Genomic DNA, 25202 nt, shown 5'->3' with positions numbered 1-25202 from the left:
AGGTGCTAAACGAAATTTCTCTCCATTCCATCGTTGATCGTTCCCCCACTTTCCCTTGCCATGGCATCCCTCCTGTTCTCTCTCCTCCGCCGCCCCTCCCCTCCCCTTTCTCCCTCTGTCGCTGTTCTCTCCCGCCTCTCTTCCCTTCCCTCCCGTCCCCTCCCTTCCCTCCCACCTCTTCTCAACCTCTTCATCTGTGCCTCGCACTTTCAACCTGGACCAAATCTGGCTCGGCCTCCCCTCCCCTCCCCCCGGCATGAAACTCTCCCAATCCCAATGGGATGACATCACCTCCCTCTTTCGCTCCTTCTCCAAGTCACCAGGGGCCATGCACCGAGCTCTCTCTCTCTACCTTCCGTCCTACGCCTTCCCCTCCGCCGTCGGCCTATTTCGCATTGTTTTCCTCTCCAAGTGCACTACCCTATGCGCTGAGAATTTGTTGAAAATGGCTGAGTTGGAGTCTGAATCAGCCGTGCACAGGTTCCTTTTCCCGAATTTTGCTGTGTTCTGTTTGAACGTGTTGCAGAATGACCTGAAGATTTTTAAGAAATTGATGGAGACTGCCGATTTGACCAAACCGCATACTTGGTACCGGTTTGCACATCCCATGAAGAGAAAGGTTAGGTCTTTCGCCTCTTGGAATCCCTTAGGTGTGTACCGGTACATACCAGTCTGTGCAGGACGGTATAGTACCTACCTGTTGTCCTTGATCGCACTGGAAATATTTCTATATTTGAAAAGTTTAGCACCTGAATTTTTAACCTTTTTAGCCCCATGGAGAAAGAATTCACCTTGCATTCCTAAATTTACCTTTTGGACAGAGAATTGCAAATGATCATGATTCCATTAGTTTGATGTAAATGAATTTAAAGCTTCTCCTAACCTCAAGCTTTTAACTTTCTCCATTTTTTATGTTGATTTATGAGTAAGTAATATGTTTTGTTCTATAGGTTAATGAAGAGGCAAGCGATAAGGAACTGGAGGTGGAGCATAAATATAATGAGATCCGCAGACCCGTTTATGGCAAACAGAATGATGTCTTCAAAACTCGGCACTTTTGGCTTACCACTGTAAGCTCACTTTTCAACGACCTTTGGAATTAACTTTTCATAACTTAATTGTATGTCACGGTAATAGTATTGATTCTAACTTCTATATTACGGCTGACAATACCATTACTAATGCATAGTATCCAAATGTGAGGTCTTTAAAATTCTCATATGCTAGTGATTGCAAGTTGTGGTTCTTTTTTGGAAACAAAACTATGAATCGGCCAACAACACTTTTCAAACTTGGATGTATTTTCCCTTTTCGATCTACCCAAAAATCTCATGTATAGCTGTTCCTGAAAATGGAGAATATTTCATATTTTTATTCCCTTCTAACAAAGAATGTGCCTGGGTTACTGTTTAATCCGATATTAATTTCTGAACTTTTTTAATTTTGATTAATTATATTCAAGAAAAAACCTTTTATGTATATTCCCTTTTTGTAGTCTGTAAGCCGTGCACTCCTTAATGACTTGCTTAGTGAAGAAGACCAGAAGGTAATATTATGTTCTACTCCTATTATTTTGTTGTTTGAGTTGTAATGATTTAAAAATTGAGGTATGGTGCATGCTATAAAATGTAGAACTTCTCAGAGAACCCACACATTGACAACAATATTTTGACATTGTTTCATCAGTGAAACTAATGGGCTTAAGCTCACCAGTGGAGCTTGAGATTAACTTAGAATGCTGTCAACATTGTTGCAGGAGTGAAAACTGTTGGGTGTAAGCTCACCAATGTAATTTGAGATTAATTTAGAATGTTTTTGCTCTACTTGACGAGCCAAACATTTGCATTCAAATTTTTCATTTTTTGGGTTTATTTTCTGTAAATTTCTATAATATCAAGAGGTTAAAACTATCCTAGCATAAGCTCGTAATTCCTGAAATATTATCCTAGTGCAAATGATCCCAATCAACCCCTCCATTTCACACTAACTCTCTCCATTATCAACCAAAGATGGGTGTGTAGTTTTGGATTTTTTGAAAAATTAATTTGATTATATTTTGCAATAACTAAGTCAAAGCTTGATGATATCCACCATTTAGAAGGGAAAATTGGTTATGTTCTCTCTCTCTTTTTCTTTTTTGTAGCACATAGCTGAAATAATAAAGGAGGATTTGTGGCCTAACCTTTTGAAGTATTTTAACAATGTTTTATGTTTTTTTTTTTTTTTTTTAAAAAAACCTTTGAGTGATACTTTAACAATGTTATACTTGGCCGCCACTGCCAAGGTTTCAAAAAAAGATACTTTAACAATGTTTGTTGCATTTCTTCTCTCTCTCTCCATTTAATTTACCTCCTTTCCCAAATATTGGTTGGTTGTCTTTTTCTACCAAATTCTGTGTTTCTGCCGTTTATTGCAATTTAATTGTTTTGTCAGGAGGCTGATGAAGAACTTGAAGGACAGGAGGGTGAAGAGGTAATTTATTTTTTTCTTGTTGTATGTTGCTTCAGTATTAGTAATTAGTTTTACTCTTTGACTAATTAATCCAGGAAACCTGAGAATAAGAAATGACAGTTGACCATTACTTAATTGGATAATATCTTAAGAGATTTGCAATCTTTTGTAGTAGCTTATATACTGCATTAAATTGTTTGCCTTTTATATTAGTGTACCGGACACTGCTCTGGTACTAGTTTTATTACTCGTGTGTGTTAATACCTGGTACGCTTTTATTATTTTGTTTTGGTGTAACCTAATACTGTCAATTTACCTTGTGAAGGGATCAGAAGGAGAAGCTGGAGATGGAGAAGAGAAGAAGAAGAGGAATGATAATTTTGTATATATTTTCTAATACCCCATGTTTGGTTGTGGCCTAAAGCTAAGGAGGCCTAAATTAGTTATTCCAACTTAGGCCGGTTTAAATTATTCATGTTTAGTTGAGGCCTAAAGTTAAATCATAGCTTAAATTATTCCTTGTTTGGTTAGAGTTGGTGGGGGACTAAAGTTTTGAAAGCCTAAATTAGTTAATTATTTATAATAAGATACTAATTATATAATATTAATATATTAATAATAACTGTAATATATTATATATTATTATAAAATTTATTTAATATATTAATAATATAAAATATTTATTATAAATTAATAATAATTATTAATAAAAAGATACTTATTATATAATCTTATTAAAATTATTATCTAATATATTAACAGAATAAAATATTAATTATTAATTATATAATTATAAATTAATAATAATTATTAATAATAAGAGACTAATTATATAATATTAATATATTAATAACAACTATAATATATTGTAATATTATTATAATAATTATTTAATATATGAACAATATAACATATTAATTATATAATTACATATTAATAATAATTTTGAATAAGAAAATATTAATTATATAATATTAATATATTATAATATTATTATAATAATTATTTAATATATTAACAATATAGAATATTAATTATGTGATTATATAATAATAATAATTATTAATAATAAGTTACTAATTATATAATATTAATATATTAATAATAACTATAAAATATTATAATAATTATTTAATATATTAAAAATATAACATATTAATTATATAGTTATATATCATTAATAAGATACTAATTACACAATATTAATATATTAATAATAACTATAATATATTACAATATTGTATAATAATTATTTATTAGGATATTAATTATATAATATTATTATAATAATTATTTAATATATTAACAATATAAGATATTAATTATATAATTATATACTAATAATAATTATTAATAATAATATACTAATTATATACAAATAAAATATTATTATAATCATTTAAGTTATGCCACGAGGTGGAATAAAAATTAAACCACCATGTGAGGTGGTTTAATTTAGGCTGGCCTAAAGATTGGTTTATGCCATCTTAGTTCGGCTCAATTAAGGCATGTTTGATGAAATAACGAGGCCTAAACTCCTTATTCCACCCTTTAGGTCACAACCTAACATGGTGATAAGGAGTTTATTCCTCATTTAAGGAGCCAAACATGAACAAACTATGAGTAAGTTAAGAGTAAGGGATGGCTTAAGAAAGAGTAAGTTAACCCATCAAGAGAGGCGGGGTTAACTTGTATCATTATCTTTGTGGTGTTCTAAAATTATGTAATGTTACTTTTTTTAGTTCTTAAAATCTTCTGTATTGTTAATTTCTAAATTAGGTACCGCCGCTTTGTAGTTTTAATTGACCTGTAACTTTATTTGTAAATTATGTAACATTATACTAGTATGCTTCTTTCGTTAAATTTTTTGGTTATTTATTTATTTATTTTATTTTTTGTAATGTAAGCATGAACGAACTTGTTTTTGCCCATCCAACTAGTTCCAAGGTAAAGTTGTAACATCTTTTTTTTTTTTTTAGTTTTCAATTAGTTTGTAACTAAAAAATATTTTTTTTTTTAGTTTTCAATTAGTTTGTAACTAAAAAACATTTGTAAGCTCAAAAGGTACAACCAACCATTCATATAACATGGTGCTAAGCTGGTGGTGGAGCTGGTGCTAAGCTCAAAACGAATTTTTGCTCTTATGCTTTTATGTGAGTTTTGTATCTTAGGGATATTCTTTTATGTTTTTGTGTTTTGTGGATAGTAGTTCCTAGTGGTTGAGGTTTCACTAGTTGGGTCTATATTCAGTGTTTTGCACTAATTTTGTATGAACTTTGTAGTTTCGTAATGAAACTGGTGGAATATTTCCACTTTTATAAAAAAAAAATGTTTTTGTAAATTAAATTTTACATTTTTTTTATTTTTTAAATATGTAGAAAACCATTGCTTCTGAATGGTTCAAAATTTTTAAATCGAGAGATATTCTATTTATCTAAAACATAATAAAAGAATTCTAAAAAATGTAAAATTTGATTTACAAGTATATTTTCATACAAAGATAATGTTTAACGTTTTGAATTAATTGTTTCGACTTTAAGTAGAGATATGAGTCCATAGCACGGACAGTTGGTAATATGCATATGGTATACCATAGCTTCACTTTTAAATAAATGCATTGCAACTCCTTTCATTTTGATAAGTTCTCAGAAGATCAAATTTGATGCATCATGAATACATTGCAACTCCTCTCATTTTAACATTCTTAATTAGCTAATATCCACCATGTCAGTTTGTTTTTCTCGACGAACATAAAAGAGCTCTTTTCCGAATGTCAAGCAGGGTTCTCGTAGAATATATATTCAATAATTCTAAAATACAAATCATCAATTAAATTTCCAACTAACAAGTAAACATAAACCGTTTCAGTAGATGCTATCCATTAATTAGCACAAGGCTGAAAAATAAATTATCAATCTCTTGCCAGCAATAATTGTGTTGTAAAAAGTTGTTGTAAATTTTCTTATTGAATTTGGATCAGAGAGATACAGGTAAAGGGTATAGATGCTGTACGCCTGTATTAAAGTTGTTGTTGTTAAATTGTATAGGTTAAGTGTTTTTGTATTAACGAGTTAATAAGAAATAATAGTTGTATCTCTAAGTATATTAATTTTTAGATTTGGAGGATATAGCAAAGGTGAATAAATATGTTACTCGATGCAAAAAAAATAAATAAATTTGGATCACAAGTAAAACCAGAAAAATATTTGGATCACAAATTAAAACCCCATAAGGGCCTGTTCAGGTCCAATTTCAATGATATCCATTCAAAGATCGAGGTCCAATGCTATTTTCAGGTCCATTTTGTTTTGCAAAAAGAAACTACAACTAGCTAGCACAAAATTGTTCATTTTTGTTACCAAAAGTTCACAAGTGCTCCAGTGCTCAAGTGTCAAGTCCGATCTCTCTCTCTTTCTCCCTTCGCCTCTCCGCCGTCGCCTGCTCAGCCTCTAACCTAGTCGCCGTCGCCTCTCTACTCAGCCTCGCGATATCGCCTCTAACCTAGTCGCGTTGCCTCTCCGCCGTCGTCTGCTCAGCCTCCCTCCTCCTCCTCCGCTGGTCCGTTGCCTATCTCCTCTCTCCAGGTAATTTTCGTGTCACTGAGTATCAGATCAGATGGGTACCATTGTTGGGTTGTTCAGGTTGTGGTGTACCATTGTTGGGTACCAACTTGAATTTTCGTGTCACTGAGATATCGATTGTGTGATTTATAAATTAAAATGCTTGATGGTGAGATTGACACGGAAAAGTACTGGTAACTCATGTCTAACAATTTTACTTCGCACTTGGAATGACTAAGTCAAAGACAATCTCTCAATAACTATCTATATTCTGTCTTAGCACAATAATCTTAATTTTACGATCATAATCATCGTCTCTGTTAACATTATCTTTATTCTCAATGCTTTTTAACTTATTTTTATCACGTCACTTACTGTCTATATTATCAAGGCTTTTTAAAAAATTTTGCATGAATTTCATTGATTAGATATGATATCTTGATTTATTTAAGAAATTGGAGGTAACAATCTAGTTAAGCTTTAACACATGTTTTTTAGGGTTTGGATTAGAGCTTTTATACATGAAAATCACAGAAACTATACTATGAACTTCAAGAAAATATTTCTCTACTGTCTTTGTCATTGGCTTATGGAATTATGCAGAAAGGTCCATGCTATCCTTTTTATTGCCTTTTAGTGAATGTCATTCCTGTGATTGCATTCAGCTCTTATGTTTGAGTTTATTCTTGGTTTCATATTTGATTGTTTAGGATCTCAAATTGCTTTTAATTAGTATTTGTATGTATTCTCTTCGTTAAGCCTTTTAGTTCATTTTTTATTCTATTAATATTTCGCTACAAATTAGTAATTGTATGTTTTTTATTTTCCTAAGCCTTCTCATTGAGCTATGCTTTCTTACATTATAATTTATTTTAAATTTTTGTAGGGGCCAGATGGTGGGATAAGTTCTTCCAACTCTTCTTATATCAGTGGCTTTGATGCAACTAGCTAGGTACATCTCTTTATACAAATGCACAATTATGTTTGCTGGTTCAAATTGGTAAAACTAATATAGTATTTAAATGTATTTAATATTTCGAGTCTTTCAATATATGTAGTAAAGAAGGTTTAATTTTTTTTATTTGTTTTGATCTGAAATGGTCGGATTCGTAAAGTTAAACCGTAGAGCACTACTGAAGAAGGTATAATTTTTGATAGTAAGATACGTAGCGGGTCTGGAATCGAATGAAGTTTGACCCGCTGTATGTAATTTATGTGGGAAGTTTGGGTGTGTGGCGTACGCCTACTACTGGGTACTGGACAGTCTGGCGTCCTTTCCTCTTACCACGGCTATTTCATATTTATTTATTTATTTGGCAACAGAGAAAGGGAAAAAGAAAGAGAGGAACTCACTCAACTTTTGTTGGAGTCTCTTTTCCTGAGAGAGAGATAGAGAGAGAGATGGATGGAGCCGGAGGTGCATCTGACGTGAACGGTGGAGAGAAGGCCGTGACTTTAGAAGATTTGAGAAAGAAAATGGCGGAGTTTGCTAGAGAGAGGGATTGGGAGCAGTATCACAGCCCAAGGAACCTCCTCCTTGCATTGGTTGGTTATCTTCTCTACCACGCCTAGCCTACCCTTCTTTTTAGTTTTTCTTCCATATTTTCCAATTACCTTTAATTAAAATGGTTACATGTTTTCAATTCATTCTTAGTTTGCTACAAACAATCAAGCTTCATAGCTTATTTTATTTTTTCATATAAATTTCTTCCTTGGCCTCCTATTTACATGGATTTAGTTCAAATTTGAAGGACTACATACAGTTTTGTTCAATTATTGCTTCCTTTCTTTTATTTTAGTTTAAATAATATTTTAGAACATTTACATATTTTGTATGGAATTGAACAACTTGTGTAATTTTCATTAACAACAGTACCAATAGATTTACTTTAGTTTGTTCGGTTCGGTTTTATTTTTGAAAACTGAAGAAAAGTTTAGTTTGGTTATTTTAGTTCGGTTAAAACCGAACTAACCGTTTGAACACCCCTAATAGAAAGTATATACATATGCTGGTTGCTTTTGTTAGCTTTGACATCTGTAGATATTCTACTATTTTGAAGATAGAACCATAAATCATGTCTATAATTTTTCTTAAGAAACAAACAAGCAAATTATTAGAGTATGTGCACATTATACGTATGAGAGAATCTTTTCAGCACAAAACAATTCGCAAATGTATACTATGATATGCTGTTGCTGCATAGTAGATAAAATGTGAAGTTCTATTTTTTTAAACAGTAAGCAGTAACTAAAATGTGAAGTTCTATTTTTTTTTCTTCTTCTTAATTGTACCTGAACACAAGGTTTTATCATTGTTATCCTCCTCATTGTCATCATAATTATTTGTTTTCTTAATTGTAACAAATATTTTTGTATATAGGTAGGGGAGGTAGGGGAGCTGTCAGAGGTCTTCCAATGGAAAGGTGAGGTGCCGAAGGGTCTGCCAGGATGGGATGAGGCAGAAAAGGTGCATCTGGGGGAAGAACTTGCTGATGTGTTGCTTTACCTGGTGCGCCTTTCTGACATGTGTGGTATCGATTTGGGTGAGGCTGCCCTTAGAAAAATGGGCTTGAATGCCATCAAGTATCCTGTTCATCAATGCAAGGGATCTTCTAACAAGCACACCCATTATGGCAACACCAGTGCTGAAGAACCGGACAACAACGGGTCAGTTTAGATATCTATGGGGTTTTAGGGTTTGGGGTCTTTAGATTTCTTAGAAAGAAAATATAGAGTTTGCTGCATAGGGTTATCTTTTTCTTTAGTTAAATCACATTATGGTCTGTTTTGGGTTGTTATTGTGTTGAGGTTTTGAAGGACCTCATTGTGTGATTGGTATGAACGGCTACATTTTGTACTGATGCTATGGTATTACATTGTTTTCTTTTACTACTGCATCTTAAATGGTGGTATTTCAATGATTTAATACATGTACCTTTTGTTGGTCAGAATGTTATACCCTTCGTTTGCCTTCGTAGGACCCAAACCCGTTATTAATTGTGGGAATGTAAATCAGATATATTGCATTGCCTCTCTCAGAAAAAAAGAAATTACTTTCTTTCCTCTTGAAGTATGGTAAATTTTTGTAGACAGATTCTGCTTGCCAGGTAATTAGGTAAATAACGAAGGTATTATTTGGCATACCTGTCAACGCTTTCAAAGTTATAAATTTGAGCGGTTGAAATTTTCCAAAAAAAACACAAAAGTTTGAGATATCTTGGAAGGGGGAGGCCAATCACCGAAATGAGTTAGTTTTGATGTCCAATCTAAATCTAGATTTAGATTCCGGCTAATGGATTTAGATTTGTATAAATCTAAATTCTTTGTTCTGTACAAATTTATACGAATCGAATTGTATAGACCAGGCATTGCACCGAACTGCATCCGCATGCATGATAACTTCTAATTTTATATCATTCGGAAAGAGTATATATATCAAATTTTGATATACACCATGTTTAAACTGTAGGATATATAAATAATTTTATTTCATAAAAGAAAAGATAAAACTTTTTATAACAATCTTGTTCATTGTTGAGATGAGATAAGTGTGATTATCAACAGTCTGTACTCTGTAATTAGTAATTACATATCGATTCGACGCCACCTACTCATTTGGTAATTGTAATTACTAATTTGAAAGGTCTTTACCTCTTCAGTCTTGACTCTTGACTGGGGCCCCATGACATCATCTCCCTCGCAACACAATCAAGTGCTTTTCAAGTAGTCATCTCTCAAACTTGTATGTTAGAAAAATATGAACTGAGCTCAATTGTGTTTATGATTTGGTATTTATATTAGTTGATAATATGTTTATGATTTGGTTCATAAGTTGTTCAAAGTTGGGCCCGATTGGTTGTCCATGGCTCAGCCCAATTCAGTTGAATTGGGCTTGTTCTGAACAGGGCTCAGTTTTGAACAACACTAAACGGGCTAAACATGGGCTTGAAGAACTTTGTTTTGGGCCGATCATGAACAGGGCTTGTTCCATTCAATTTCGATCTGGACCGGTCATGAGCAGGGCTTTTGTTCATTAACAGCCCTAGTAATTAAGTATAATTACTTAATGCGTGTAATGTAACAGAAATGTTACCTAGAAATGCCTATCCTGTAAAAAAGGAAATATATGATGAGAAAGATATTAATTTTAAAAAAATATTTTTCTTAATTTATAAGTTTTTGACAGGATTCTAAATAGCGTGCTATAGTGTCGTTACAGTGTTTTAAGTTCATAAAAACTATGGCTCTATTGGCACAATAGCACGTTATACGATGCAATATGACAATAGTATTTTTTTTTTAACCGTTTCGATATGACGCGATAAACACTATTTAAATTTTAGATATTTAGACATAAAAAACATATTATTTTATTATATTGAAGACATTTTTAAGCTTATGAAAAAGAAGCCTTATATAAAAATTATCCAATAAAAAAATAAGAGAAATTAAATTATACGGACATGAATCGGATTCAGAATTTGCAATAGAGAGAGCTGAAAATAACGAGTCAGATTTAAATAGCTAATCAGATACTATATAAAAAATAATACTCTACTTGTGATTTTTAATACTCTGACCTTTAATTTTAAATGATTTAACTTCTAATCCTAGATATCAATTACAATTCAATAAATTTATTCTAATTTTAACTCTAAATTTAATTAAAATTCTAGTGGGTAAATAATAAAATTCCAATAAAAGACAAAATTAGTCTGAACTTATAATTTTTCATAAAAATACAAAATCCTGAGAGATAGTCATACAAACATAAATTTTAACATTGTGTGATAACAAATAAGCTTCAGGGCTTAACAAAGATACATAAGAACTTTGTATCGGTTAAAAGGTATATTGTACTGTACCTTGGAGAACAAGTATGGACCATATATAAAAAAAAATTTGGACCATAAAAAAAAATGCGATTTTCAATAAATCTAAAAAAAATAGTAAAAAATTTCCAAAAAAATATAAAATTTGGTACCCAAACACATATAAATATGGAGAACAAGATGAATGGTTTGGATCAGTTATTTGGACTTTGAATCCGGTGATTTATAATCCAATGTACAAAAATATCTATACATTGCAATGTATGGTAACTTTACTCTCTCTCTATATTAAATTAAAGAGAGAGAAACATTATACAAAACTATAAAAGCCATTCAATTAAAAAAATAAGAAAAAAAACTGAATTGAATGAACAGAATATTGACGACATGACATGGCTAAAAAGTTTGGAGGCACTTTCATAAGTATCAAATATTGCATATTAGAATTTATCTGTTACCAGATAAAAAAAAAAAAAAATATATATATATATATATATATAGAGAGAGAGAGAGAGATGGACTTGGGTGAGACGCGGAGCACCACACGTTTGTACTTCACGCCATGTTTTCATTTTGAAAGTCCAAACAACCGATCCGAATCGTTAGATGTGATCTCCATATTGAAATGTGCTTGGAGACCAAATTTTAAATTTTTTGGAATTTTTTTACTATTTATTAAACCAATTTGAAAATCTGAAAATCCGGGTGAACAATAAAAAACAGTAAAAATTTCTGGACCACCGGATCAGCGATTTTCAAAGTGGCTTAATAAATAGTAAAAAAATTTCAAAAAATGTAAAATTTGGTCTCCAAGCACATTTCAATATGGAGATCGTGTTGAGCGGTTCGGATCGGTTGTTTGAATTTTCAAAGTGGATAAAATGTACCATGGAGCACCAAACGCGTATACTCCGCGTCTCACCCAAGTCCATCTCTCTCTCTCTATATATATATATATATATATATATCCACGGCAGGGATTTAAATAGCAGAATTCAAATAATGGTTGTGAGGATAGTTATTCTCAATCGCGAATTTGTCATATCAGAATTCGTGTCATTCAATTCAACCTGTTAATATGCAGAATCGTACTGCATAAAATGTGAAATGCTTAAATATTTTGTTTGATATTGATTGGATGATGCGAAAATTGTTGTTGCGCAATAATCATCCCGTTCGTTTGAATATATGGATCTTAAAATCAGTTACTGGGGTTAGTAAATTGATCAAAAAGTTAAAATGTTTATATAATCCTTAGTTTTCTAAATTTTAGAGTTAAAAAAAAAAATAACATTGCACCCACTATAATTAAATTCCAATTAAAAACTTATTTTATATCCTCGATCATAAAATAATAAATAGGACTGACACAGCGTCCCGTCTCAACCCTACTAGTAATTTATTGATCAAGCCCACAGATTTAGAGTTTAGGGTTTTAGAAATAAAAAAAATTAAATTATTGTGATAGAGATTGATTTTTTTTTTATATATAAATTATTGTAAATGAACTAATAGTTTGATCCGCTCTATCAATAATTACACTGGTTAAAAGTCGGAATGTCTATTTGCATCTGTTGTTGAATTTCTTCGACTTGCAAATTAAATGAAATTACATTAACTAAATATTAAATTTAATTTAATTCAACCGGACTAAATTTAATTATATTTAATTAAATCTGGCTTAAATAATATAACAATTTAATTCAAAATTAAACTAAATTAAATTAATCTACATTACACGACATTCTAACTAATAATCTACATTACACGACATTCTAACTAATACAACCATTTTAACAATATGTATATTGATTTGTAGGCTCAATATTCACACTTTCTGCTAGAACCGAATTAATAATTCGGTCTCAATAATTTTTGGATTCTTTGCGAGCATGACGCACTACAACTCCCTTTTCGTAATTTAAAAAAAAAAAAAAAAAAACTACTCTTCATGGACCTTAGATTCTTTAAAAAAAGGAATTGTAAGAGTAATAAACGGCTCTTATTTAATACACTGATTAATCAAGCCCTAAGTTTAGCCGTGCAGTTTGTGTTGGATCTTGGTTGAGCTAAATTATTCTTTTTTTAAAAAAAATTAGTAATAGCTACCAAAGTTCGTGAGGGAAAATCGAACTCTCGACATTTGGGTATAACAACTCTAAGATATTTTTCTAGCCAATTGTGCTACCTCCCCTTTCGGTTGAGCCAGGAGACTTATTATACACTGATTAATCTGTCTCTCTTTCTTTTTTTTACTTTATATTGAAACAGTTTCTGGTACCATTACCAAGCGGGCAAGCAGTCTTTTATATATTTTTATTTATTGATTTATTGTTATTTTCGGCTCTCAATTCCCAATTGACATCTGATCTGGTCTCCCGTGGCACTTGCTACCCAAACAAAATCGAATTCATATCCTCTCCGTTATCGGAGAATCTTTTAAAATTAGTAGATTCGGACTGTTCTTTTAACTTTGCACAAATATTCAATTACAAATAACATAAAGTTGTGAATGTAATTTCTAAAGGGACATTAAATTGAGTTAATCTAAACCGTAAAGTTGTGAACCCTACTGTCGGATACTAATTCAACAAAATACAATACTAACACGACTTGTAATCTACATGCCTCAGCCTCACTAGATAAAAATGAGTCACACTTCTTATTGAAAAGCATTCTTTTTTAATAAAGATAAAAATTAGAACTATTTTTACAACACAACTAAATTAACGACACAGAGGATTGGAATTGTTAGTGTCACAGAAAATCCGTAAAGAACAGATTTGCAGTGCAAGGCAACTCTTGATGCATGTGCGCACTTGGGAACTTCCAATTTGGTGTTTCTATTTTCGGATGATGATTATAATTATTTGAAATGTCGTGATAATATTATTATTATAATTTCTATTCTTATATTAAGCACGTTAATATTCTGATCCACTAACAATTATGATTGAAAGATAAAATTTCAGATTTAATATTAATACTTCAATCAAATAATTTGTTCTTTTTTGATTAAATACATCATAAAAGTAGAAATCAAAATTTAGTTAAAAATAAAATCAACACACGTACGGCCACAATTGAAATTGAATACACTCCCATTTAGCAACTTTTTCTTTGTTTTCTTATTTTTTTTTCAATTCATCATTTTTATACAAATCATCACAACATAATAAAAATCTATTTTTTCTTTATTTCTTTTTTTTTTCTCTATACAAAATCTCCACGGCAGAATGGAAATAAGAAAACAAATTACCATGGCATAATGAAAAAATTTAGAATATATTTGATTGGAGTTGTTTCTATACAAATCACTCACTGTTCATTTCACAAATTACCATGGCATATAAATATTTTGTAATTGATAACTATTTCATTACCTGGAGTAATCCATTATGGAGTTTTAGAAGTAATGATTAATGAATTGACTTATTTATCAATTTTCTCCTGTTCATTTCACAAATAACAGTCCGGATCTCTTGTGATATTTTGTTGTCAGGATCAGTGTTGTATTTGTTTTCTGAGTCTTTTAGTCTGGGCTATTAATCTGTTAACTTGATTTCTTATCAATCTGCATCATGACAATTTCTGTACTGGTAAACCAAATATTTATGATATATTTTACTTTTTATGAAGACATATGCAATATCACATTTTTTTTTTAAAATAGATCCAAAAGAAAATTTTATGTCCGTGTGCTATTGTTCGGTACTGCAATCTCCAATCATAATAGAACACCATCACACGTTACGAGTAGAACTAGGGTGTTTCTTAAGTTCACCAAGCGTTTTGGTGAACTCAAGTCTAAAATTCATCGAATTGGCTTCAAATGACGAATCCGAACCGTTAAAATCTGTCTACCTTACGAGTGATGTGTCTACATGTGAAAATTTTAAACATTTGAATTAATTTAATATAAAGTCAAGCGGTCAAAATTAGAAGGTTAATAATTTAATTTTAATGTATTCATTTCTTGAAACTTTTCTGATCACTTGACTCTATGCAAAATTAATTTAAATTTTTTTTTTTTTTTACATGTTAACTCCTCACTCGTAAAGTAGACGGATTTCAATGGTTTAAATTTATCGTTTGAAGCTAATTCAATGAGTTTTAGACTTGAGTTCACCCTAGTCCTACTCCACACATTACTAATAAAGTGTCTTTATCTCGGACAAATCCATATACCGTATTTTGTCTTACAAAGGATTAATTGTTGCTAACAATGTATGTATGCTTTTTTTATTTTCCTTATGAAAATTTACAATGTATATGTGCTTTTAGATCAGACCTTTATGAATTCGTTTTGATATAAGATACTTTTAATCCTTATTGTTTAGATATAACATGTAAAGACATGAGAAAAATTGTGAGAAATAATTTATGATATCATGAACATAATTATTTGCTTCTTCACATTACTAACATTTCTAATTAATACGGTAGTAGGTAGTGTAGGTCACAACGATATGGTAGAAAATACAAATTAAGTTTGTTATTATCAATGTTATTAGAACTGGACTGGATATTGATCCAAAAAAAGTTTTAATTCAACAGTTTAATAGTCGGATTATTTAATCAACCGGTTTAATTAATTGTTAGTATATTTATTATTTAAATACTAACATATATATGAGGTATCATGATTGTTATAAATCACATTGTTAATATTGTATATGTGAAAAATTGCATGTACATATTCAATAATATAATATAAAATATAAATAATATATATATTTCGAAATTTAATATCTAAACAGAATGACAATATCGATTTTATTAGAAATGAACGAATGTTTTTTTTATAGGAAAAAAAATATAATCACTCAATTTTATTTATTTTTAATTATCAAGATGTAATTTTAATAAATAGTCACAAATTTTTTAATCAGTAATAAAATAATAATAGTTTTTTTAAAGAAATAACTATACAACAGTACACAATAATTCATTTAAAATATCTAAAACATTTGAGGTTTTATGTGCAAATTTCACAAAACAAATAAAATACTAACTTTTCTGTGTACTTTCTATATCTCACATGAACTTGTCTGGTTATGGTAGCCTTTGAAGAGAAGAGAGAGAGAGAATTGACAGGGGCTCACGGGACTTCTCAAAAGAAATAAAATATTATTCCTATGTACATAATTTTATTCTCATTGATTCTTGGGTCAGAATTAGTGAAAGCACAAGTTGATTCACGAGGCTATTTATATGATCCCTCTCTCTCGTTCAAAGCACGAGTCATTTCTATATGACCCCTCTCTCTCGTTCTCTCTATTTTCACTCATCATTGATAACCATATGTGGATGTGGTGGATATAATAGTTCCATGATGATGTGCCTCCTGCTCAGGCTTGTATGAGGGGATGGAAGTTAAGCAGAAAGCAAGTCATCATGGACTATTATAGCTACCAAGTCAAGGCATAACAAGTCTATGTTGTTAGAAACATGCTTAGGAGCACCGGTTCCTGCCAACCTTTTTTTTTTTTTTATCTATTTTGTATGAATGAGTTCTTGCTGCTCATGATCGATGTATTTTTGTTACCGTTATTATTTTTATTTTATTTCGGTTTTAATCAAACCAAATCAGTTAACACCCTAGTTCCAAATAGAAAGATAGAAAGAAAAAAAAACAGGAAATAAAACAGAAAGCAATAAAGAAAAAAAGGAAATTTGTTTCTTGGTGATTACTGTGCAGCGCTTGGTTAGTCAAGAACCATCTTTGGTACTCCTGTTGGATTTCTATCGATCGCCAGTTACATTGCCATGCCGGCTTGTATTCTTCTCTGAATATTCTAGCACACCGCTCTCGCCATATAACAAAACACATAGTTACCTGCATTCCTCTGATCGACATCAGCCCTTTGCGAGTTGAGTATTGCAGCTTGCAATATCACATTTATAATACCTATTTACTTCTGTATGCCGAGCTTCTTTAAAGGACACAGACAATCGAACAGAATTAATCCTCTGAACAAGCTACTATATATGGTGAGATTTATATCATTTGATAAATAATAAATAAACTTTGTTATTTAGAAAAGTATTTTCTTTTGTGCCCATGTACGAAAATTGATTATTGCTCATAAGATAGGTCCTCTACATGTTTTCATAAAATATCCAATTTAATTTACCATCCTGCACCATAAGATAGGTCATCTATATAAGTACGTGTTTAGACGAATTAATTTAGAACTCCAGTTTATTAATCTTTTCACATCATGTGCAATTTAAGCAAACTGTTGGTAACAAGCACTAATTTTTTTCATAGAGTTCTTATTCAGACTGTACTTGTAATATATTTGAAAATGAATTAATAGATTTCTCAACTTTTATGAACTTGTCCTTAAGTTTCTTTCCTTTTTTTCTTTTCTAAATTCTTTAAGTACAGAATACATAGTTTTATTAATCTGAATAATTAAGTTTTGTTAATAAATCTAGAATAATGAGTTAGAAATCAGGTCTTGATTTCCCTAATAATCAAATCATTAAAATCTAAAATCAATTTAATCTTTGTATTATTGTCTACTTCTTTTATATATCTTTGTATTTGATGTTTTTCTTCTTTTTTAACGTGCAATTTTTGTAGATTATAGTAATTACTACATAATTGCTACATAACTCACTAGGTATCCGAGCATGTTTTTTTGCACGACTAATTATATGTCGTATTGTCAAGAGGTACATCACGACGTATCACAAAAGTCGTGCTGAAATGAAAAAGGAAATTGATGTCGCAAGAGTGTATAAAAAAATATAGCTTACCGAGAGGTCTTGAGCGAGAAATAAGATATGAATCATATTAATTTAATATTTTTAATTTTATTATATGTTTTCAATTGAAGCAATTATAATCTACTTTTCATATTTTGTTTGTTTATTTTGGAAAATATTGGATTACATCGAAGAGAATCATACTGACAATAATACTTCCAAACATTTTGTTCATGTTATATTTGATCCGTTTTAGTTTTTCATTTGATGTTATTTTTTATCGTTATTTATTATTTGCCTCTCTGTTTTCTTCATTTGTGTTTTTTTATTTTCATTTATATATTTATTTTTTCTTAATTCTGTGTTTATGTCAATAAAAAAAATTATTTATATTTTATTCAATCTTATAATATGTCTCCGTTGCAATGCATGGTCTCGATACTAGTTATTATTAAAATATGATATTTTGGTGGTACTATGTTACCTCGATACTCTATATAGGGTCTCGTGCTTGTGTCGTATACCGATACGACACCAATATGAATCTGATACGCCAGCTAGCGTATCAGTTTACATAATGTATTCTATATCTCTTGATACGGTTTTCAATCCAAAACTCTTTTAACTATACTTGACTATCTTAATTATGTGATGGATACTGTTAACTATTGTATTAAATTTGTACTTGGGTAAAGCCTTTCATTTTTTATACAAGTTTGATTTAAGTTATGATTATAATTAATCTAGATACTATAATTAAAATAATATATATAATAAGTGTATCGCATTTTAGATTTTTAAATTACCGCATCGCTGTATCTGTATCGTATCTGATACGATACCTGTATCTTAAATTCTTGATGCATGACAATAGTGAAAAACAAAATGTATTCTTAATTATAAATCTGAAACATTTGTTTTAAAACAGGTATGAACGGTTTGCACCTTTGCACGTGGAGCTTGAGACCCTTCGTGATGACCTTACAAAGGTGGGATCCGGTGATTGCGTGATAGCGTTCCCTCGGCGCGATATATTTCAAGTGAAACACTTCATTGAGAACTTTACCGCTCACAAGTGTTGTCTTCTATACGGGAACCTGCCACCAGAGATAAGGCGACATCAGGCAAGTCTGTTCAATGATAAGAACAATAATTACGACATCTTGGTCGCAAGTGATGCAGTTGGGATGGGACTTAACCTTGAGATTCGCCATGTAATTTTCCATGCACTTTCAAAGTTCAATGGTAAACGTTATGTTCTCCTAGAATCCAGCCAGGTCAAACAGATTGCAGGCCGGGCTGGACGCAGGGGTAGTATTTACCCTCAAAGGCATGTCACAACATTTAGGCAACATGATATCAACTATCTACTAGAGTGTTTGGAAGAACCTGTTCAGACCTTAAAAAGGGCTGGTATTTCCCATCACTTGAGAAACTTGAGCACTTTGCAAGTTACTTGCCAAAGGTGCAATTTGCATCACTGATGAAAAAATTTCTGGAGAGTGCAAAGGTAGGAGACAAATATTTTGTATGCGAGTACGATAATCAACTCAAAATAGGGAATGCCATAGAACATATACCGGGACTTTCAATTATTGATCGTATAAAATTGTGTCATGCGCCAATAGAGAAAAGAAATCCCTTGGCCATGAAGTATCTCCTAAGGTTCGCCTCGTGCTATAGTAAAAAAAATGGTGGCAGTTGTTCCTACAGAGATGCCTACCAGACTTACGAGCGAAGCTCAGTTGAGAGCATTGGAGTCGCAGTATTAGGTATGTTTTTCCTTTTAGTGTGAATTTATGTATTGCCAATTAGTGCTGTCAATGTGCACACGGCAATCTGTTTGACCACACCCTTTTTAAGGTCTAAACATGTTCTTTCAAACACTCTAGTGGATAGTTGATATCATGTTGCCTAAATGTTGTGACATGCCCTTGAGGGTAAATGCTACCCTTGCGTCCAGCCCGACCTGCAATCTATTTGACCTGGCTGGATTCTAGGAGAACGTAACGTTTACCATTGAACTTTGAAAGTGCATGGAAAATTACACGGCGAATCTCGAGGTTAAGTCCCATCCCAACTGCATCACTTGCGACCAGGATGTCGTAATTATTGTTCTTATCATTGAACAGACTTGCCTGATGTCGCCTTATCTCTGGTGGCAGGTTCCCGTATAGAAGACAACACTTGTGAGTGGTAAAGTTCTCAATGGAGTGTTTCACTTGAAATATATCGCGCCGAGGGAACGCTATCACGCAATCATCAGATCTCACCTTTGTAAGGTCATCACGAAGGGTCTCAAGCTCCACGTGCAAAGGTGCAAACCGTTCATACCTGTTTTAAAACAAATGTTTCAGATTTATAATTAAGAATACATTTTGTTTTTCACTATTGTCATGCATTGAGAATTTAAGATACAGTAAAAATAAAAAAGAATACAATGCACCATTTTTTTGGAAGCATCACAATTCTTAATATATTTTGGAAGCAGTTCCTTTCCAACTCTACCATTGTCAAAGTATCTCTAAATTGCTCACGTGTATAACCATTTTCTGTTCTCAAATGTGCAGTACTAAATTGAAAAGCAAGAAAGATTTTTGGCCGAAAATTAACCCTTACCGGTATTCTTTAAATAGGTCTTTTGTCTCGGTACATATTTCCTGAACCAGCCATAAGGCACTGGCATCTCCACATAAATGGATCTCGTCAGCTACAAGACCCAACAAAGCTCTAGTCCAGTAATACCCACGGGTTGGGTCAGACATCATTTGGATCTATTACATGATGAAAACAAGTATTGATATGATTGTTCAGAAAAAAAAAAAACAACTAATAATAAAGCGTACCATGATTTAGTAATACCTCGTCTAAGATAGCTACATCATATATGTCCGTAAGTGAAGTCATTTCTACAGTACACGCAGTATGTCCTGCAGAAGGAATTATATTCATTTCTTGGCCTGTTAAAAGGCTACAAGCAACTCCCCTATTGTTCATCTTCCCAGCAACTTCAGATGCCAAGAGTCGCAGAGGGCTATAATAGACCCCTTGCTCCACCAGAATGGGGCACGTTACTCCAAACCTCCAGTAAATACGTATTGGGTTGATGAAAATTTCTCATTTGAGCAGTTGCAATCGCTTATTTATGAAGTGAGCGGCTACAATAGGAATCGTTGGGAATTACAGATTCAGGCCCGAATGGTCCATGCAGGAAGGTATGTCAGAATCGCATTGGGTGATGACGGGGCATTGAGAGGCCTGATCGCGCAGATTGTGCGGTCCGGTGACCCATTATTGGAAGTTTTTGCATGCAGAATTCGCGGAGAGTCAGTGGCTGGGAGTTCAGGCCAGAATTCGGTTGCAGAAAATGATCAACCAAATTATGAACCACACACTCCTTTTATCTCAATGCCAGTAGCAGAACCGGAAGCATAAATATACCGTAATTCACCTCAATCTCCACCTTTTGTCCCACCACGAGTACAATCTCCACCTTTTATCTCACCTATATCCATGCATGGAGGTCCTTCATCCTTACCTGGGCCTGAACCAAGTCCTGACCCCAGACCGGCACCAGTACATGAAGATCCAAACGAGTCAGAATTTGAATTTATGAACGAGGTACCGGAGGAAAATCTGCAAACTGGGGATGAATGGGAGGAAGGAGACTGGGACATTAATGATGAAGGAGATGAAGAAGATGGAGAAGAATACACACAGCCCAATGTGAGACAAAATAGAGAGAATATGCCGTTAAGTGGCCGTTCTGAGACTCACCCGTTTGTAAACTTCAATGACACATCTGCTTTTCGAGAAGCAGACGTTTCTTACTACGGTCGTCGGATTGAATACAGGAGTGAGCTCGCAAAAGGCCAATACTTTCCTAACAAAAAACAACTGACCAAAAAGATCAGAGAGTACCATGTTGACAAGAACAAGGAGACATATACGAAGAGAAGTGACACATCCCGGCTGGAAATTAGATGCAGCACTTCGGGTTGTCGTTTCAAACTGAAGGCAAAGGCAACAAATGCAGGAGATACATGGATGATAACCGAGCAAGACACGCCTCACACTTGCACGTCTGAGTACACCAGGACCGACCATGCACAACTGACGGCATCAATAATCGCAGATATCATCGAGAGCGGCATTAAGGAAAACCCCACTATGAGCATCCGGAGTGTGGCACACTGTGTGAGGGTCAGGTTTGGCAGTATAACCCCGAAGTACAACAAACTCTGGAGAGGTCGTGAGATTGCAGTTGCCCGTCAATTTGGGAGTTGGGAAGAGTCGTACAACTTTATGAAACTATTGCTTATCGGGATATGTGATAAGAATCCCTGCTCGAGGCACGATTTTTGGACCAAGCCGAGCTTCGATAGAAATACAGGACTGGTCAAGCAAGGTGTTGTGGAATTCGTGGCCGTGGTATGGGCTTACGGACCATGCATCACCGCATTTAATTACTTGAGACCGGTCATCAGTATAGATGCAGCCTTCCTTTCTGGGCGGTATGAGGGCAGACTTTTGATGGCTTGCGGCTATGATGCCGAGAACCAATTGATGCGTCTAGCATTTGCAATTGTGCACAAGGAGAATGAAGATAATTGGGGTTTTTTCTTACAATGGCTTAGAATGAATGTGATTGGTGTTAATAGATTCGTATGTGTCATATCAGACCAACACAAGGGTATCAAAGCTGCATTGAAACCTGAATACGGATGGGACCGGGATAATTTTGTGCACAGATATTGTATCCAGCATGTTGCTGACAATCTGGTTCAGGCTTGTGGGAAGGACAAATGGTACGGAACTAGGTTCAAACAAGGAGCCAAGAAGAAGAAGCCAAGAAGGCTGAAAGAGATGTTCGAAGATTTCGCCATGGTATGTCTAATATTGTCTAATTATGTTGTTCATTTTCTTTTCTTTTAGATGCATTTTGTCTAATTTTACTTTGTTCTATTGCAGCAAAATCCTAGGTGTAATGCTTTTTTGAGGAGAGTGGGCAAAGTACGTCCTAATGATGTCATGGAGCAATCAAATTTTGATAAAATCTTCCAGACATGTGATGGAGGATACCGATTTGGTATCATGACAACAAACGGCTCCGAGTCCCTGAACGCTGTCTTCAAGGATAGCCGAATGTTGCCCGTGGCTGCACTCGTGGAGGAGACATTCTACAAGTGCAATAGCTGGTTTGTTCAACGGCGACAGGCAGCGACGGAGCAAAACAATGCAGGAAAGCCTTTTTCCGAACGGGTACATGTCAAGCTCGCCAAACGGTGGGAGAAAGCTATAGAAATGGATGTCATCGCATACTCGCACGGCGAAGGTAAGTACGAAGTCACGGGTCCAAATGAATATGTTCCAGTAGTCCAAACACAGGATGGAACTATGTCTATTATTCATAGAAGGTTCCAGTATATCGTGACATTCGGGCCAGAGAGAAAAGTGGAATGTACATGCAGATGTATCCAATTAACTGGAATTCTGTGCGCTCATGCGTTAGCGGTTTGTCGCTGTAATAGCTGGTCACCCGACCTATTTGTTGATCACCGGTATCGGGTGGACTATCTTCTGAGTACTTGGAATGCACTGTTTGTTCCTTATGGCAATCCTGAAGAGTGGCCTACGACCACTACCCCTAAAATTGAGCCAAACAAAGATTGGATACGGCGTGGTAGGAGAAAACACATCCGTTGTGTAATGACCATGGACGAAATGCAAGGTAGGCGAATGGGGCACCGACCTCCCCGTTCCACTTCTGACAGGCAAAGCCGAGGTATGTAGCACTCAACCCTGATTATATTTCATTTTAATCTTGAATAATTTAGTAGCTAACATTTCTGTGCTACAGACGCGCATAATGCAGCAAATGCAGCAGAAAATGAGCGAGTTATGGCCGAGGCAAGTAGATCTCAAGGGTCTCGGCAAAGCACAGCTAGAAGCCGTACAGCAGACCGTGAAAATGCAAATATGATGTTCAGAGAGGCAATGGGAGAAGTACTGGCAGGAGGAGATGCAGTTGGGATGCAAGGGCCTTCAGGTACTACCCAACGAAGAAGGAGCACATCTGGCGCGGGAAGGACGAGCATATCTGGCGCTGGGACATCTGGTACAGCACCCTCGAGGGGTGAAGCAGTGCAACCCGCTAGGAGGAGCACATCTGGCGCTGGGACATCTGGTACAGCACACTTGAGGGATGAAGCAGTGCAACCCGCTAGGAGGAGCACATCATCATGGAGATCTTTGGGATTGCATTTTAGGCTCCGTAGATGAACTTTTATAATTTAGTAGTATGTTGCAATTTTTTTTATGTTGAGACCTTATTATGTTGAGACCTTATTATGCTGAGACCTTATTATGTTGCATTTTTTTTAACTATTAATTTTAAACAAATTGTAGACGAGAATGATGGACAGTAACAATCGAGGAAAGAGAGAGGAAAATGAAAACCCCAAATGCGACATTTGCGGAAAGTTTAGAAAGGACTGCCAGAGATGTGTGAAGATAGATGAATTTTTCAACCGGAATGACATATCTGATGATGACTTTGTAGAAAACCCCTACGGCTATGGATTGAGGAAAAAAAAGGTTGATGTGCAGACGCCTACGGCCAAGACTAAGGCCAAGACTAAGGCCAAGACGAAGGCTAGCACGTCGTCTGTTGTTACTGACCCGAATTTGTCAACCTCCGATGATGACTTTGTTCCATGTACGTTCAAGCCATATTGTAAGAAATAGTATGTTGTTAAGTTTGTTTGGAATTGAGATTAGTTTGAATTTTTGAGTTTGAGGTTTGTACTAACTTTATTTTATGTTGTGAACTTAACAAGTGATATTAGTTCGAGGTTTGTATGAACTTAATTTTTGAGTTTGAGGTTTGTATGAATTTTCGAGATTTGTATGAATTTTTTTTTTGCGATGTTTGTATGAACTTATTTTTTTTTTTTTTTGGGCGGGGTTTGTATGAACTTATTTTAGGGTTTACGCTAAAATATAACGAAACATGAAACTATAAAAAAAAACATAACAAAGCATAATAAAACATAACTGAAAACTACACTGAACTACAAAAAACAAAATAAAACGAGGGAACTATAAAAAAGAACATAATAAAACATAATAAAACATAACTGAAAACTACACTGAACTACAAAAAACAAAATAAAACGAGGGAACTAAATAAAAAAAACAAAAAACAAAAAACAAAATAAAACTCTCTATCATCGGTACATCGATGGGGTGAATCGGTCGGCTGGTCTACCCCTGTTCTCCCTACTAAAATTTCGTTCATGCCAGTTATTCCATTGTAGCTCTCCGTCTGGTGCTGTACGAGCTGGTGTAATCAGCTCCTCGGGTTCGGCCTCTATGCTCGTCGCGAGTGCACTATTCCATGGATCCTCAGCCGCGTGTGTAGCTTCTGGTGGGGGTGGGGTATGAAATAGGGAATCCACGAACTGAGACGCATAATCAGGCTGAGTACCACTACCAGATGCCTCCCAATCATGCGCCATGGGTGGATACGGCTGATGCGGGGATGCATAGTCAGTGGCCTCAAATGGATCCACCGATGGATCAATGCTGATCTGGATATCCGGAGACTCGTGCATAGGCTGCGGGTCTGGAGAATCATGCG

The 25202-nt window shown here is 33.9% G+C and overlaps 2 protein-coding genes and 1 pseudogene across 3 annotated transcripts; 2 read left to right on the top strand and 1 right to left on the bottom strand.

Moving 5' to 3' along the window:
* LOC144555777 (DExH-box ATP-dependent RNA helicase DExH18, mitochondrial-like) lies at positions 1-2986 on the top strand. Its single transcript, XM_078304207.1, has 5 exons — positions 1-619; positions 951-1070; positions 1496-1546; positions 2434-2472; positions 2777-2986. The coding sequence occupies exons 1-5, from the start codon at positions 257-259 to the stop codon at positions 2846-2848; spliced, it is 645 nt and encodes a 214-aa protein (XP_078160333.1). The 5' UTR covers positions 1-256; the 3' UTR covers positions 2849-2986.
* A 2819-nt stretch (positions 2987-5805) lies between these two features.
* LOC144555695 (uncharacterized) lies at positions 5806-8945 on the top strand. The gene is made up of 4 exons (XM_078304097.1): positions 5806-6035; positions 6898-6963; positions 7335-7556; positions 8392-8945. The coding sequence occupies exons 3-4, from the start codon at positions 7413-7415 to the stop codon at positions 8686-8688; spliced, it is 441 nt and encodes a 146-aa protein (XP_078160223.1). The 5' UTR covers positions 5806-6035; positions 6898-6963; positions 7335-7412; the 3' UTR covers positions 8689-8945.
* Positions 8946-19536: 10591 nt separating this feature from the next.
* On the bottom strand, positions 19537-20557 carry LOC144555636 (ATP-dependent RNA helicase SUV3L, mitochondrial pseudogene; annotated as a pseudogene). Its single transcript, XR_013512077.1, has 3 exons — positions 20423-20557; positions 20180-20334; positions 19537-19894 (listed from the first exon to the last, which is right to left on the bottom strand). The product of XR_013512077.1 is annotated as an ATP-dependent RNA helicase SUV3L, mitochondrial pseudogene (transcript).
* Between the last annotated feature and the right edge of the window lie 4645 nt (positions 20558-25202).

This window comes from Carex rostrata, chromosome 6 (genome assembly GCF_964058835.1).
Source record: "Carex rostrata chromosome 6, lpCarRost1.2, whole genome shotgun sequence".
In the NCBI taxonomy this organism is placed as follows: Eukaryota; Viridiplantae; Streptophyta; class Magnoliopsida; order Poales; family Cyperaceae; genus Carex; species Carex rostrata.
Note: the sequence above shows the minus strand (reverse complement) of the source record. Positions and strands in the feature narration are given on the sequence as shown.